Source organism: Stegastes partitus, unplaced genomic scaffold (genome assembly GCF_000690725.1).
Source record: "Stegastes partitus isolate 25-593 unplaced genomic scaffold, Stegastes_partitus-1.0.2 Scaffold24, whole genome shotgun sequence".
NCBI classification, from domain to species: Eukaryota; Metazoa; Chordata; class Actinopteri; family Pomacentridae; genus Stegastes; species Stegastes partitus.
In genome coordinates, this window is record NW_007577755.1 from 141540 (window position 1) to 155710 (window position 14171).

At 41.1% G+C, this 14171-nt stretch overlaps 1 protein-coding gene across 2 annotated transcripts; it reads right to left on the reverse strand.

The window, feature by feature from the left end:
• Positions 1-1606: 1606 nt before the first annotated feature.
• Positions 1607-11864, reverse strand: eno1a (enolase 1a, (alpha)). 2 transcript variants are annotated; one of them, XM_008295784.1, is made up of 12 exons: positions 11784-11864; positions 9055-9149; positions 6802-6897; positions 6245-6303; positions 5719-5788; positions 4816-4949; positions 4458-4680; positions 3801-3998; positions 2639-2840; positions 2423-2531; positions 2232-2290; positions 1607-2125 (listed from the first exon to the last, which is right to left on the reverse strand). In XM_008295784.1, the coding sequence occupies exons 2-12, from the start codon at positions 9137-9139 to the stop codon at positions 2062-2064; spliced, it is 1299 nt and encodes a 432-aa protein (XP_008294006.1). In that variant the 5' UTR covers positions 9140-9149; positions 11784-11864; the 3' UTR covers positions 1607-2061. The 2 variants fall into 2 exon arrangements, with proteins under 2 accessions (XP_008294006.1, XP_008294014.1); XM_008295792.1 differs by lacking the exon at positions 6245-6303 and adding an exon at positions 6587-6645.
• Between the last annotated feature and the right edge of the window lie 2307 nt (positions 11865-14171).

The window sequence follows — 14171 nt, forward strand, 5'->3', positions numbered from 1 at the left end:
CATGTCTTAAGATGATCATTATTGGATACTTGGATGGAAGAAGTGCTCAGAAGTTAATTTAATAAGAAAGGGGCCAGCTATTATTTTTTATATCTTCATACAATCTAATTGGGTAATTTGAATAGAATTAGAATAAGAAGAATGTTCCTTTAAAAATGGCAGAAGAAAGAGTAGAATAGAATAGAATAGAATAGAATAGAATAGAATAAAGTGGAATAGCAGGAACAATAATCACGTTGACTGGTTTCCCAGATACATTCACATGATGTATAGGGAGTGTCAAAGGTCAGCGGCTGGGTTTCATCTATTATTATTTCTTTATTTAGCTTAGACCTGTAATTACTGACAGGCACAGTTAATACAATTATCTGTTCTGTTCATTATATGTTAATTAGCTCTGCAATTAAACATGCTGCAGCTGAATACAGCAGCACCTTTGTTCTTTGCAATATTTCTTTTCTACCAGGAAATGAGACTCCGACTGTAAAATAAGAGGATATTATCTTTCTAATTTGTGATGTGCAAATGTCTTGGGGTTGAAAAATGCAGTTTATTTTTATCGTGGGCTTAAAAACAAATTGGACTCTTAATCATTTAGTATGTTTAGCCCTTCATTTGTCTGTCTTTCAATAATCATATATGCATATACAAAACACTCACCAAAGGTTTGTGAAGCTCTACGAAGTAAACTTTCAGATGGTTAGAAACATGCAGCCGGGCCCCCTGGCTGCAGTTTTCTGATCTGCAAGGAACCTGTCAGGAACTGCACTGCATTCATCTGCTCACTAGATGGTGCAGGTCTCAAAGAAAAGAAATCCAGTGTTGCATTTTCATACAAATCTGAGTGTTTAGAAGTATAATCCTAGTGCAATATCAGTTTACAAGTCACCCAGATTCACTTTCTTACAGGATTAACTCTGTGTGGAAAAACATTTATTCTAAATCGTGTAAGTGAGTGAACGATTTGACTCAGTTACTCGCTGCTAAATGAAATCTGCAGCAGCTGATAGGCCTTTTTATAGGCTCTGTAATGTGTGATAGGTAGTGTCTTTGTACCAGCGATTTGTAATACATCTCCTTGGTGACGGCTGAACAATGGAGGCAGGTTCAGGCAGGGCTCACACAAAGTAAATTGGTGTGGCACGAACCCAGCTGGCAATCCCCTGTGGTGCCATACCACCGGTGAATAGACCCACATTTATCTTGGCAAGGCTCAGGACAAAAAGAGCTCGCATGGAGCCTCTGGATTCTTTTACGCCGGGGGGACAGAAATGGCGTCCCACAGCTCTGAGCTCATGTTTCTGCCTCTCGGTGGCACTCACATTACATCACAGTCTTCACACAGGCAGGAGCAGCTACTGAGGAGGAGGCCCCTTACTGTAGATACACTTCATCTGCATCCACTGAACTCCTTATGAACTGTGATAGCGACCTCGTTCTAACTCGATGCTCACTATTATGAGCTAAAAGAAGCAAACAGTAGTGTTAAATTAGATTATTTAAAACCTTATTTGTCTTTCGAGTGTCCTTGTTTTTGTCTGTCGATTATTTTGTGATTAAGCATGGAAGTATACGGACATGCAGCCAAAAAGAAATCACAAACCAGTTCAAACTATATTATTTATTACACATTTCTGCCAACGCTTACAGCAACACAAGACCTTGTCAGATGGGACACATTGCACGTTACAGTGCTCTTACCGCTGCTTGCAGAAGAGCCTTACTAAAGTTACAGTAGCTCAAATACTCAGTAGAGGACCAGAATCACTACAACCCACAAGAAGCCGAACAAAAATAATCTCTCACACAGTTACACGGACACGAACACAGAGACCAACACTATTCAGGAGCAAAAGCATAGTTTGAGGATGAGCTGAAGTGTGGCTGTACGAGGACGTACTGTCGCTTCTCTACGCCACAGACCAAAGACTTCGATCTTGGATTTCAGCAGTGTTCTCTCCATCTTCTCTCCAGACGGGGCAGGCGACCTAGCGTGGCGTACATGTGTGGGGGTTATTTATGAGCAATGAACACACAGAGGCCCAAAGAGGAAGAATCCGCTCAAATGGGGTGCCTGAAGTTCTGGCCGGCAAAACGGGCCTTGTCGCCGAGCTCCTCCTCAATCCTGAGAGAAGAGATGACAGTTTTGTTAAGGTGGAAGGAAATTCTGTGTCACTTTATAAAGATGTGATCATTTTTTTTAAAAGAAGTAGTTTTTGGAGCGGACTCACCTGAGAAGCTGGTTGTACTTGGCCAGACGCTCAGATCGGCAAGGTGCACCTGTCTTGATCTGGAAAAGGAATTTCATGATGCATAAGACCAGGTCTGTAAACTAACAGCAACAACTAGAGGACAGTTTGTATAGTCGGCATTAAAAATCTCAACACAGGTGACACCAAGAACAAAAAGAAAGTCATTTCACCTGTCCAGTGCAGAGACCAACCACAAGGTCAGCGATGAAGGTGTCCTCTGTCTCTCCAGAGCGATGGCTGACCATCACACCCCAGCCGTTGCTCTGAGCCATCTTGCAGCTTAAACAAAAAGGCACACGAAAGAACTGTTAGCAAGCTGATACTGTGTTTACTGCTTTAGGTTTTGGCAACAAGCGTGACTGCACCGCTGTGCTATGGACACTCACGCCTGCAGGGACTCTGTGACCGAGCCGATCTGGTTGACTTTGAGCAGCAGGCAGTTGCAGGATTTCTCGGCCACACCCTTGGCAATGCGTTTGGGGTTGGTGACGGTGAGATCATCACCCACCACCTGGATGCTGGTGCTGGCTGTGAATTTGGTCCATGCCTCCCAGTCATCCTGGTCGAAGGGGTCCTCAATGGACACCACTGTTAGGACAAGAAGAGGGAGAAAGCAATGTTATTCATTAATCAAATACGCCAGCACTGATTTGTTTTGGCCACATGGGGGCAGCAGAAACAAGTGCTGCTAAAAGCTAGCTGCTAACTTTGACAGCAGTTTACAGTGGATTTTTATTTTGAACCTGAAGACCTGCTGCAGCCAGCAACAATGAAAGTGAAGCAAAATACAGAATTCTGCAGACATAGTCAGAATATGCATCTACGGCTCTGTTTATAATATTAACACATTCACACTTGTGCATTGTAAATATTTTGTACATTTAAAAACTCTGCAAAATCAGTTTTTATACATTTACAAGAATCTGTGTGATATGAGTAGTTCACTGCCTACGGACAAATCTGAGCAATACCAATGATGTGTGTCATACTGTTACTTCCACATCAACAGGAATATTTAAAAAATCCTAATATCCACATACAAAAGAACCAGCCCTTACTTTGTGTTTATTTTTTATTTTTCTACTTACATTTCTTAAATGTTTGAACTATCCCATTTTGCTGCTGGAACAATACAAATTTCCCCACTGTGGGATCAATAAAGGCTTATTGTATCATAGAATATCTGCATATGCCCACATGCTGTTTGTACCTCATGTGCACAAACAATGAATACTGTTGCGGCTACCCAGATGCAGATCAGATACTTGACAGCTCAGCCTTTGTCTTGCTATACTAGATGGCAGATAGACCGTGTAACTGAGAAAGTGATGACACGCCCAGAGCTGCAATGATTATTATAGTGTTAGTTGTTTTTGCAGGTTTGTTTACTGTAAACTTAAAGTGTTTGTTTTTTTCATGCAGAGCAGTTCAAGACTATAATCAGCAGAGTCTAGATGTCTAGAATACCCTGTTATCTCTACATCTTATGGAGCAGTCATTGGACTACAAGTTTTTCGGCTGTAAAGTCAGTTTGTGTTAAAAACCCACCAGGGTAATCTTTGACAAAGCTCTTGTAGAGGTCAGCCAGCTTGTCAGGAGAGATGTAGCGGCTTGGGTCGTCAGGGGACTTGAAGTCCAGATCGTACTTGCCACCCTTGTAGAACTCAGAGGCAGCCACGTCCATGCCGATAACAATCTTGTCGGTGTAGCCGGCCTTGGCGATGGCATTCTTCAGCAGCTCCAGAGCTGAGAAAAACAAGGAAAATAAGAATGTGTACAACTAAGTCAAAACAATCCTTCTATCAAATGAGTCACCACTGAAAACTCTGTACCACTGGGGTATCTGTCATATCAGCATGTTGCCCGACACTGGAGTCTGAGGCTGGCAGTTTATGCAGTTGAGGCCTTATTTTAGAAACCATATGTCAGCCCCAAGAGTGACATGATAAGCGAAGTACTTCCCTGGAGGGTCTAAGAATGCACTGCTTTCAAGACACTCCTCTTGGACAGTCAAAGCACACAGTAACAACTTTTGATGATCACCCTCCAAATGTCCTCTGAAACATCCTTGTATTCAGCTGAATAGTCACTTTGTTGGCTCATATTGAATGAATGAATGAAAAATACTTTATTTATCCCAGAAGGGAAATTCAATGTTCAATCTCGTATTGCTAAACAGTGGTTACAGCTTCTTCTTCTTCTAACCTTCTTTGTTCTCCAGGATGTTGGGGGCGAAGCCACCCTCGTCTCCTACATTGGTGGCATCCTTGCCGTATTTCTCCTTGATGACATTCTTCAGGTTGTGGTAGACCTCGGCACCGATACGCATGGCCTCCTTGAAGTTGCTGGCGCCAACAGGCAGGATCATGAACTCCTGCATGGCCAGCTTGTTGCCTGCATGGGAGCCGCCATTGATGACATTGAAAGCCTAAAAGAGAAGCAAAGAGGATCAGCTTTTAAGCCTAATGAAATCATGACAGATTGTAATGACTCTCTGGATCACATATAAATAGTTAATGTCACTTAGATCTATTGACTTGGGAAATTGCACTGTTATGCTCACAGGCACTGGGAGAATGACTTCAGGGTTGCCAGCCAGGTCAGCGATGTGGCGGTAGAGGGGAACGCCCTTCTCTGCAGCACCGGCCTTGCACACAGCCAGGGAGACACCCAGGATGGCATTAGCACCAAACTTAGCTAAAAGACGGAAGACACAAATATTTCAATATATTGTGTATACTGTGCGTGGGTCTTTTAAGACCTTACCTATAGAATTCTTCATGTCTTTGAACATAATGTAGGACAAAATCTCTAATGTTCGACACTGAAATAATAAAATGTTTCTGCTGCATAAACAAAATGTATTTTATTATGTTATACCCATTAACCTCCATGAATGTTGAAAACAAATTAAATGTCTTCAGTTGATTACTTATTTACTGCTCCCTATTTAAAATGTTATAGTTTACCCCTGAGGGAGCAGTAAATTGAGATTTATGACACATAAACGATCATTGTCACGCAATGGCAAGTTTCTGTTTGGCTTCAGCTTATGGAATCTGTTAACAGAACTAAGTGTATGTGCTGTGAACATTGATTTGTCTACTCCACTGTGGAAATGTTTCTACATGCATTTGAGAAAGGTGACATTCCACATTCCAACACTCAAATAAAATGGCAGAAGATAAATACAGTTCATTTAGACTTGAGAAACAAACAGTATTATATGTTTACAAAACTGTACTAGCTTGGATAAAAATCACCTTATATTAAAATAATATCAACTTATATCCAGATATAATACAAATTCCGTAACTTTTATAGTTGATGGATAAAACAGCCAGGTAGGAATTTTGTTTATGGTGACTTTCACAAAGTAAATAGCTGACAAATCAATGCTCAGGCTGAGATCTGCATAAACATGGTCATAAAACAGCACAGTAGCATTTGTAAAGCAGCATCTTACACTTGTTGTCTGTGCCATCCATGTCCAGCATCAGCTTGTCGACCTTCTCCTGCTCCAAAACGCTCACATTCTGGATGAGACATAACCCAACAAATTATATTGTACATTTGGAAATAAAAGATTAATTAGTTTAATTCTAAAATTGTAAATTAAAAAAGCACACTCAAATAATGTTAGCATGTCAGAATTATAGCACTGAAACTCTGCTAATGTAACAGTTAGACATACTTAACATACAGTAGACAATTTTGCAAATGCAAAGGTCAAAAAAACACTGATGTCAATACAAAATACTCAGAGAAAGGAGCAACAATCAACATGCCAACTTTATGTAAATACTTTATGTAAATATTGTTATTACCATTTGATTTGTAAGTGTACAGTTAGTCATCTGACATTTACTCCTGTCAATATCCTCCAACATGTGTTACAGATTAATTAAAAACACAGATCAATGAATGTAGTTTTTTTTTTTTTTTTTTACAGTAGCACACAGTAATATTAGTCAAACAATAAATGGTCCTACCTTGCTAACCAGTGCAGGTGCAATAGTTTTATTGATATGATCAACTGCTTTTGAGACACCTGCAAAGGACAAGCAGACTATGACTGACCCAGACCGAAGAAGACCATGCAGAGCAGGCGACACAGATGGCCACAGAGCATCCAATTTTATGCGAATGTGTAAGTAATCCATCATGGAATAAAATTTAGCCATTGATTAATTATCTCTTTGTTGCTTTCTTTCTTTTTTACATCTGTGAACATCCGTTACTGCCCGACAAGGTTAGTTTGCAAACTCATTCTTCATGCTGCTGTGCACAGCAATATGTAACAGAGTCATCCTGTTAGTCCACACTTTATTTACCTGGTTACATAATGCAGGGGCCAAGAACTCATTTATATATTTAACTGCTCTTTTGACTCCTAACGGGATGAAGAGAAATGGAGGAATAGGAAATGAAGAAGTAAGAAATGCTGACAGAAAGCAGAATGTGCAGTGGTGTTGAAATGACAATAAAGACTGCAAAAGGATGGAAATAACCAGCAAGTTTAGAGGGCAAATCAATGGAGACGCTTTACCTTTGCCCATGTAGCGGGTTTTGTCATTGTCACGGAGCTCCAGAGCCTCATAGATGCCTGTGGAAGCACCGCTGGGGACTGCAGCTCTGAAAAGACCTTGGAGACACAGAGGACATTTGTTATTTCTAAAGTGCTGTGTCATGCCCAAGAAATACAACAGAGGGCTGAGTGCAGTTTAATAAATATTGCAATGTAATTTTACCAGATGAGCCATTAGTATGACAACCAACTTCCTGACTTTACAGTTTGTTATTGCTATGTGGTATCGCAACAGCAGGGAATCTGCATGCAGGAACATGTTGTACAGGAGTGGCTGCTGGTACACAAGGAGCGGCAGTGAGTGAAATGCACGAGGGGATATCATCCAATCAGCTAGGAGCAGGCCCTGCTACGGTCATGCTGTCCACCAGTTTTATGTGCAGACAGAGAAATAAAGCACGTATGGAGGAAGCTGTACTGGCTCTGCTGCAGAAGGCTGTGATGTAACAGGGGAAGACAGGCTGCCTACTGAGCATGTGCAGTGCATCAGTGGCAGGAGGCCAAGCCACGCCCATACACAAGAGCATAGCCATTTTGGATTCACCCGAGAGAAGAGAGGTTGGTGCCGAGCTAAAAATCTATTCAGCTTGCTCGGTGGAGCGGCGGGGATGGTGCGAGTCTGAGGGGATTTAGGGCTTAGGACAAGAGGACACAGCCGCTGTCTAGGCTCTGAGTTCAGGCTCAACACATCATCTGCATCACCTGGCTGCAGCTGGGGGATGCTGGCAGCTATCCATCAGGCTTTAAATCACACATTATCTGCTTTATTAACATCTCTTCTGACCAAACATGACCAATAAATTCATGAGAGGTACAGCTTTACTGACTTTACTAAGATGGTTCTTACAGACATTTCATCTATCAGCAAATCCATAAGTAAATTACAGTACAGTATAGTACAGTTAACTAAAATTCCTACTTTGTGCTAGTAGCCTACTGTGCAGATTATATAACAAGGACAGTGAGTGTTACAGTCTCTTGAGATTACCAGATCTAGTAAAATGAGATATTTTAACTACAAGCATAGTAGGTTTTATAAAATGTGTGTGAAGCTGGTTATGTAACATCACAGTAACTCTGCAGACGTGCGCCGGGTGCAGCACGCTCGCTTTGGTCTGTGCTGATAATGATGTCAAAACATGCCTGGTGGACTTAAAAGGGGAATCTTGTCCAAAAAAAGTATAAAGATGCTATTTACAGTAAACTGGAGCACTTAGCAACCATCCAAAGCTGCTGAAAAGACAACAGATTTCGGGCCACTGTATTACAGGCAGTGAAGCTGGTTTCACTCCTTTCCATGTCAGTGCTCATTCAGGTTGCTTCATTAACATTCTCAGAACATTTTATCGGGTTGAGCTATTCCTTTGTTTTAGCTCTCAGAAGAGAAAAGCTCGCCAGAAAGCTTCAAACACAGTCTGGCCATTAGTTAATTGAATAAATTGATCTCAACCTCGAGGCACATGTGTACAGCAGTGCAGAGTTTAGATGTTTTATCCGCAGCTTCATTATGTAAACTAGCGTACAATTAAGCAAACGAAGGAAACTGCAGATTTCATTTAGCTGACAGCGCAATGTTGCGTTAAATATCAAGGATTCAAGTCAACACATGGGATTGCTAGAAGCACCTACTGTATGAGCTGTCTGTGCTCATACAGGAACCATTACAGTAACAGAGTGCTGTACAGGCAGTGTGATATTACAGGAGCTATTTTCACACTTTCATCATCTGATCTGGTCCACTCTGGGCCTGGAGCTGGCAACAGTGCAGGACAACTGAGCGGCCACACTGGCTTGACCATCCTAATCCACAACATGCCTGTGTTTTTTTTTGTTTTTTTTTTAAAAAAGCGAGTTGCAATTGATAAAACTAACCCTCAAATATGATGTTTTACTGTAACACTGCACAAAATTTGATGTTTAAATTATGGATTAGTTTAAATTAACTGTTGAACAACATATTAAAGGTTGTGAGTTGTTGTTGATACCACTGCCTAATCCAATATCGTAAATCTCACATGTTTCTCAAGGCGGTTTAAAAGCTATACAGCATACAACATCCTCTCCTTAAACCTTCAACCGAGGCGATGGAAAAAATTCCCCAAAGAACCCTTGTAAGAAAGAAAATGTAAGAATAGCAACTGATTTGTCTTTGAAAATGGACAGCCATGCAACAGATGTGTGTAAAGAAAAGTAGTAGTACTTGCGGTACAATACCTTTCTTGGTGTAAAGGTCAACCTCCACAGTGGGGTTGCCACGGGAGTCAAAAATTTCACGAGCGTGGATCTTCAGGATGGACATGGTTCTGGATCTGCAGATGGAAGGAGACAGGTAGCAGGCATTAGTGTTGGGCCTTCTAACTGACCAAGCAGACGGGCCCTCCCCCTCCTCGCAGTGTCACTTACTGAGTTAAAGCTTCAAGTCAGCAGTGAATGCCAAAAAATTTGAATGTGCAGCAGCTCACTTACAATAAAAAAAAGGAATCTAATCTAAAGATGGAGTTTGGAGGCACAGCAATAAATCCTCACATGGATTTTGTCATTAAACATATACATTAGCCATGAACCACCTGAAGCGAGTGATCTAAACTGGCAAGGACAGCAGAGATATAACACAGAAAGGCGTGGCTTCTGCAGCACAAAAAAAAAATTTCTGCAAGTCCATTCAGTTTACTTAATATATCAGATTACAAAACTGCATTGCAAAATTCTTGCAAAACTGCGCTACTGTGAAATAATGTACCCTTGATAGTAATTCTGAAAAGTCCGAGTACGTAACAATAAGTTACACAACACATGTTTGGCTTTGTTTTGTCCACTGCACTGATAAGGGTTGCAGGTGTGAGTAGTGGTCTAATCTCATGGAGCCCTCGTTATCTCTCGAAATTTCAGTCATGGAGGTCAGAGCGAGTTTTAAACCAGACTGTCTGGCCGTGACGCCTGCAGCACTATTGATTTTCATTTGTTTTATCTAACCTGCCCCGAATCCACGGACTGCCTTGCTCATCTACTCACTCTGAACGCTCGACTGAACTCGGAGTGCCGCCTGTACAGCTAAGCTACTGTGTCGCTACAACAGGACCAATGGAAAATCCTCAGTCCCTCAAAAGTCAGTGTGGAAACTTGCCAGTGGCTACATACAGAATCACACACAGAGACCCAGTTCTTGGGCTAAAGTCAAAAGTTTTCTGGGGCTGGATGTCAAACCTCAGTGTCAATCAAAATGTGTCACTAGTAGCAAGTAACAGAATCTATCAAGTAGGGAAACACTGAGCTGAATGTCGAGTCAAGACTGTAATGTTGCCGTGCTGATTTATGGTCAGATACTTCCTAAATTTAATATAATTTGCCATAATTTCAGGTATTTTATCCAGAAGCAATTCTTCTTTGGCTTTTGGGTGAAATTATTGCAAAAGTTGAAAAGACAAATGTGCTAATATTTCTCAAAATTAAGTTACCAAACAGCACTAGTTTGGTATTGGGACAAAAAAAAGAAGAAATTAAACTATTAACAAACACTAATAAAGTTTACAATACTGCTTTTGGTTGAACAAGTTCAGCCAAAAGCCAAGGTTTAAAGGTGAAATGTTGTCTAAACCCTGTCTGTCTAACTGCTGTAATGAAGACAACATAAGACAAAGTACAATATAGCTATAAATATATATAACTCGCATACAATGATCAGTCAGTTAACCCTAACCTGCAGCTATTTTTATAATCCATTAATCATTCAAGTCATTTTCAAAGCAAAAATCTATTCATTCATTCCCCACTTCCAGCAATTGTAAGTACAAACATCCTCATGTAATATTTTACCTTTTGTCATCAATAACTGAATGACTTTGCATTTTGAACAGCTGGCCATACAGAATATATGTTCCAAGATGACTTTAGAAAACTGTCACACGTACATTTTTACCATTTTCTGACATTTTAAACACTAAATTTTTGACCAATTCATGGATAAAGTACTCGGCAGACTAACAGATACTATAATCCTGTCATGTATACTGCACCTTTAATCTCTCAAGTTTATTTTTTGTTGGTACCAGATCATTGCAAACACTGGAGAGCAAGCTAGCAGGACAAAATGGCACCCAGAGATAAATAAATAATTAAGGATGGACACTGGATACGTTTTGTAAGCATTGTACATTTATACTGGGACTAATCCTGTGTTGGGAGGTATAGAGGAGTACTAGCAAGTCATTGCTGTGTACTAAGGATGAATTTAACACATATATGCATAGACACAATACCTTTAAAACTGCACTAATCAGCTTACAATTTAATAATTTAGCGGCTTGATAACAGTGTGTGAGTCCAGTGGAGGTTAGCAAGATAGAAAAATGACAAAAAGGTGAAAAACAAAAGGTGAAATCTTGATGCACAGTAATTTTCCTTCCACCAGTGGACACACCTCCCTGTCTGCTGCAAGCAACTGGTAGCTCCGCACTGCCTGAGCCAGCATGTGAAGGCTCAGGCTAGTATTTGACATGCTACCAGATATTATTTAGGAATATGAAGAGAAAAAAAAAACGGGAACACTAGCAGCGGACAAAATGGGAAAAGTGTGCCTGCAGGAAGTTGAACTTGCAACTTGACGCCCTTATTCCCACACTCACTGCAGCTCTACATGGACAGACATGTCGCCAGCTGCTGGCCCGGTTTAAAAATAGACGGTGGGGTTACAAACTACACCATCCTGCAAGCCACTAAATCACAGGAAGTAGTTATATCTAAAAAGAAATGAATTAAACTATCAAAGTAGCTGCTGACACACGACTTTGAAGGTGTCGTCGATGATGAAAAACGCCGTGTACAGAATTATAAACGGAGAAAAGTGGTTTAGACTAACACACGCTGTCTCGGAATAAATAATTAAATTTTTAACATTTATTTTAATGACTAAAAGGTAAAACAAAGAGCAGAAATGTGAGCGTTACCTTCAGGCCTAACTGTGTGCAGGGAAGCTGCTGTGTCTCTCTCGTGCGGGCAGGCAGAGAAGGCGCTCGTGACGCTCCGGGCTCGATGATAAGTGACGGAATCAGGAAGTAACGGAGCCACGGAGCGACGCGATTGGCTGAGAGCGACTCACGAGGCAGGAGGAGTGCGAGGAGGGATGCACGTTCGCTATCATGCCATGAAATAAGGAAGAGGATGCGGCGTCTCGACAGCAGCATCACCTTCAAGAAACATAATCTAAATTATACAAACAGAGATGAGGGAGGCTGTTAAATGTGAGGAATTGTGGGAAATGTATTTTTTTTTTATTGTTATTTTATATTTGAGGATGAAAGAGGCAGAATGCGGAAAGATGACGCAGAGGTGAGTACGTGCAGGGAAGCAGGCAGGAATCTCCGATGCAGTGTTCCGTTCTTGGTCACATGTCACCTCACGTTTCCCGGCCCTGACTGGCTTTTTCCTCCCATCACGCACTGCATGAAATGAATGGCAAGAAGGAGGTGGATGCTTTTCATACAAGATGAAACCCACACTACTTCACTGAGGTGGATGATTCAAAGAAAAATGGCTGAATAGAGCTGACATTATACTCAACATGCAGATACAGATACTGTGAAAAGGTTTAAGACTAAAAACCCTGAGTTTCAGCCTAATGTATCCCAATTTCAGCTCAAACTTATCAGTGTTTACCCTGAAAAACACAAAATTTTACTCATGGATACTTGCTTAGTGTTATTTAGGTATATTGTTCAACAGAAGGTGGTCCACCTACATGTCACATGATCAAATTATTGACAATAGAGGCCTCAAAATAGAAACTTAGTGCAACAGAAGTGAGCACACCTGAAGCAAAATAGAGTACACCTGCGATTTCCCATTAGCCTAACTGCATGTGCACAGTTAAAAAGCCCGTGAACACAAGAACTTTCTCTATTTTGGACCTGTTAGCTGCATCTATCTCCATGCCTGCGTCATGGCTCCACCTTTAGAAGAATTGCCAGAGCAACTGAGACTTCAGCAAAAGGGCACATGATCCAGGAAGATCAACAACCAACTAAAGAACAGTTAGAGCAGTAATTAGGAGGTATGCGACAAGGCACAGTATCGCTAATCAGGGCTGCACTGACCATCATCTTGAAGCGATACTACAGATGGTGTGCTACCAACTGTTAAATACAGATGGGAAAGTGCTTCAGACTTCACACAGGGGTTATCAATGAAATTAGAGTTTGACTGCATAACAATGTTGTACAAGAAAAAAAAAAGTTTGCTCTTCAGCACAAAACTACAAAATAAAACTTTGCTGAAGAACATGAGAACAATCCTGATGAATGTTAGGAGCACATTCTTTGATCAGATAGGACCAATTTGTTCAGCTCTGATGGCGTCCAGCATGTTTACCATGAACCCAGTTAGGATGACCACATTGGATGCATAGTCCTGACAGTGAAGCACAGGGGTGGGAACGTGATGATTTAAGGCTGCATGTGTGCAAAATGTGTTGGTGAGATGACATTTATAAATAAAACTATGAATGTTCGTGTTCATCCCAAAATACAGGCTGACAAGGTGATTCACAGTCTGAAGGACTTGGCAGAGGAGGAATATTCCAGTAAGATAATGATCCAAAGCGCACTGCCAAAATCACACAAGAGTTTGTGAAGAAGAAAAAAGTGTGAAGACTTTGTAAACTGGACACCTTTGTGGTATATAGTAAATCTAAACTGCTAGTTTTTAGTTTTACATAAGAGCAAATTCCCTGCTGTTCAACATAGAAGTAATGCAAATACTGAGAGGTGATGCAGTTTAAAAGGATTTGACATTTAAGTGATATTACACCCTTCTGTTTTACACTGCACATGTATCCTTAGATTAAAATGCAACCACGTGCATTTCACATAGTTCTGCATTTGATAGAAGGGACTGCACTGGTTATTCATTTGAAGATTGCAGGAATGAATCACTACACGAGTGAGTAGTGGGTTTCCCCCACTCCTCTGACGTCTCAGCCTTACAGGATATGTGTTCGTGCAGCTGCGCAGTGGAGCGAGTGCAGCATCCATATCAGCTCAGAGAGCCATCAGAGCACCAGCGTGATGAGAGCCTGCTGCAGTGACCTTGAGACCGTCACTCATTTAAATCCAACTGCGCCATCTGCTGCCCAGACACTAAACGTCACGGCAACAAGTACCACCAGCAGACAAGTGTGGATAGAATATATTATCAGCACAGGGTTGGAGGAAATTCTGACTCTAAATTATCCAAGAGAACCCCAGACTATCAATCACAACTTTAAAAAAAAAGACCTCTTTCATGTTTTTGCAGCCATTAACCCTGTGATTGATCCTGTAGTCTCTGTCAGTGAATTT

What these genes read in the sequence shown, in the direction of transcription:
- eno1a (XM_008295784.1), bottom strand. Translation starts at nt 9,139, where the DNA reads ATGTCCATCCTGAAGATCCACGCTCGTGAAATTTTTGACTCCCGTGGC. An exon ending in AAGTCATTCTCCCAGTGCCT is followed by an intron (nt 4,681 to 4,815) that starts GTGAGCATAACA and finishes CTTCTCTTTTAG; the next exon opens with GCTTTCAATGTCATCAATGG. An exon ending in TTGGTCTCTGCACTGGACAG is followed by an intron (nt 2,291 to 2,422) that starts GTGAAATGACTT and finishes TTCCTTTTCCAG; the next exon opens with ATCAAGACAGGTGCACCTTG.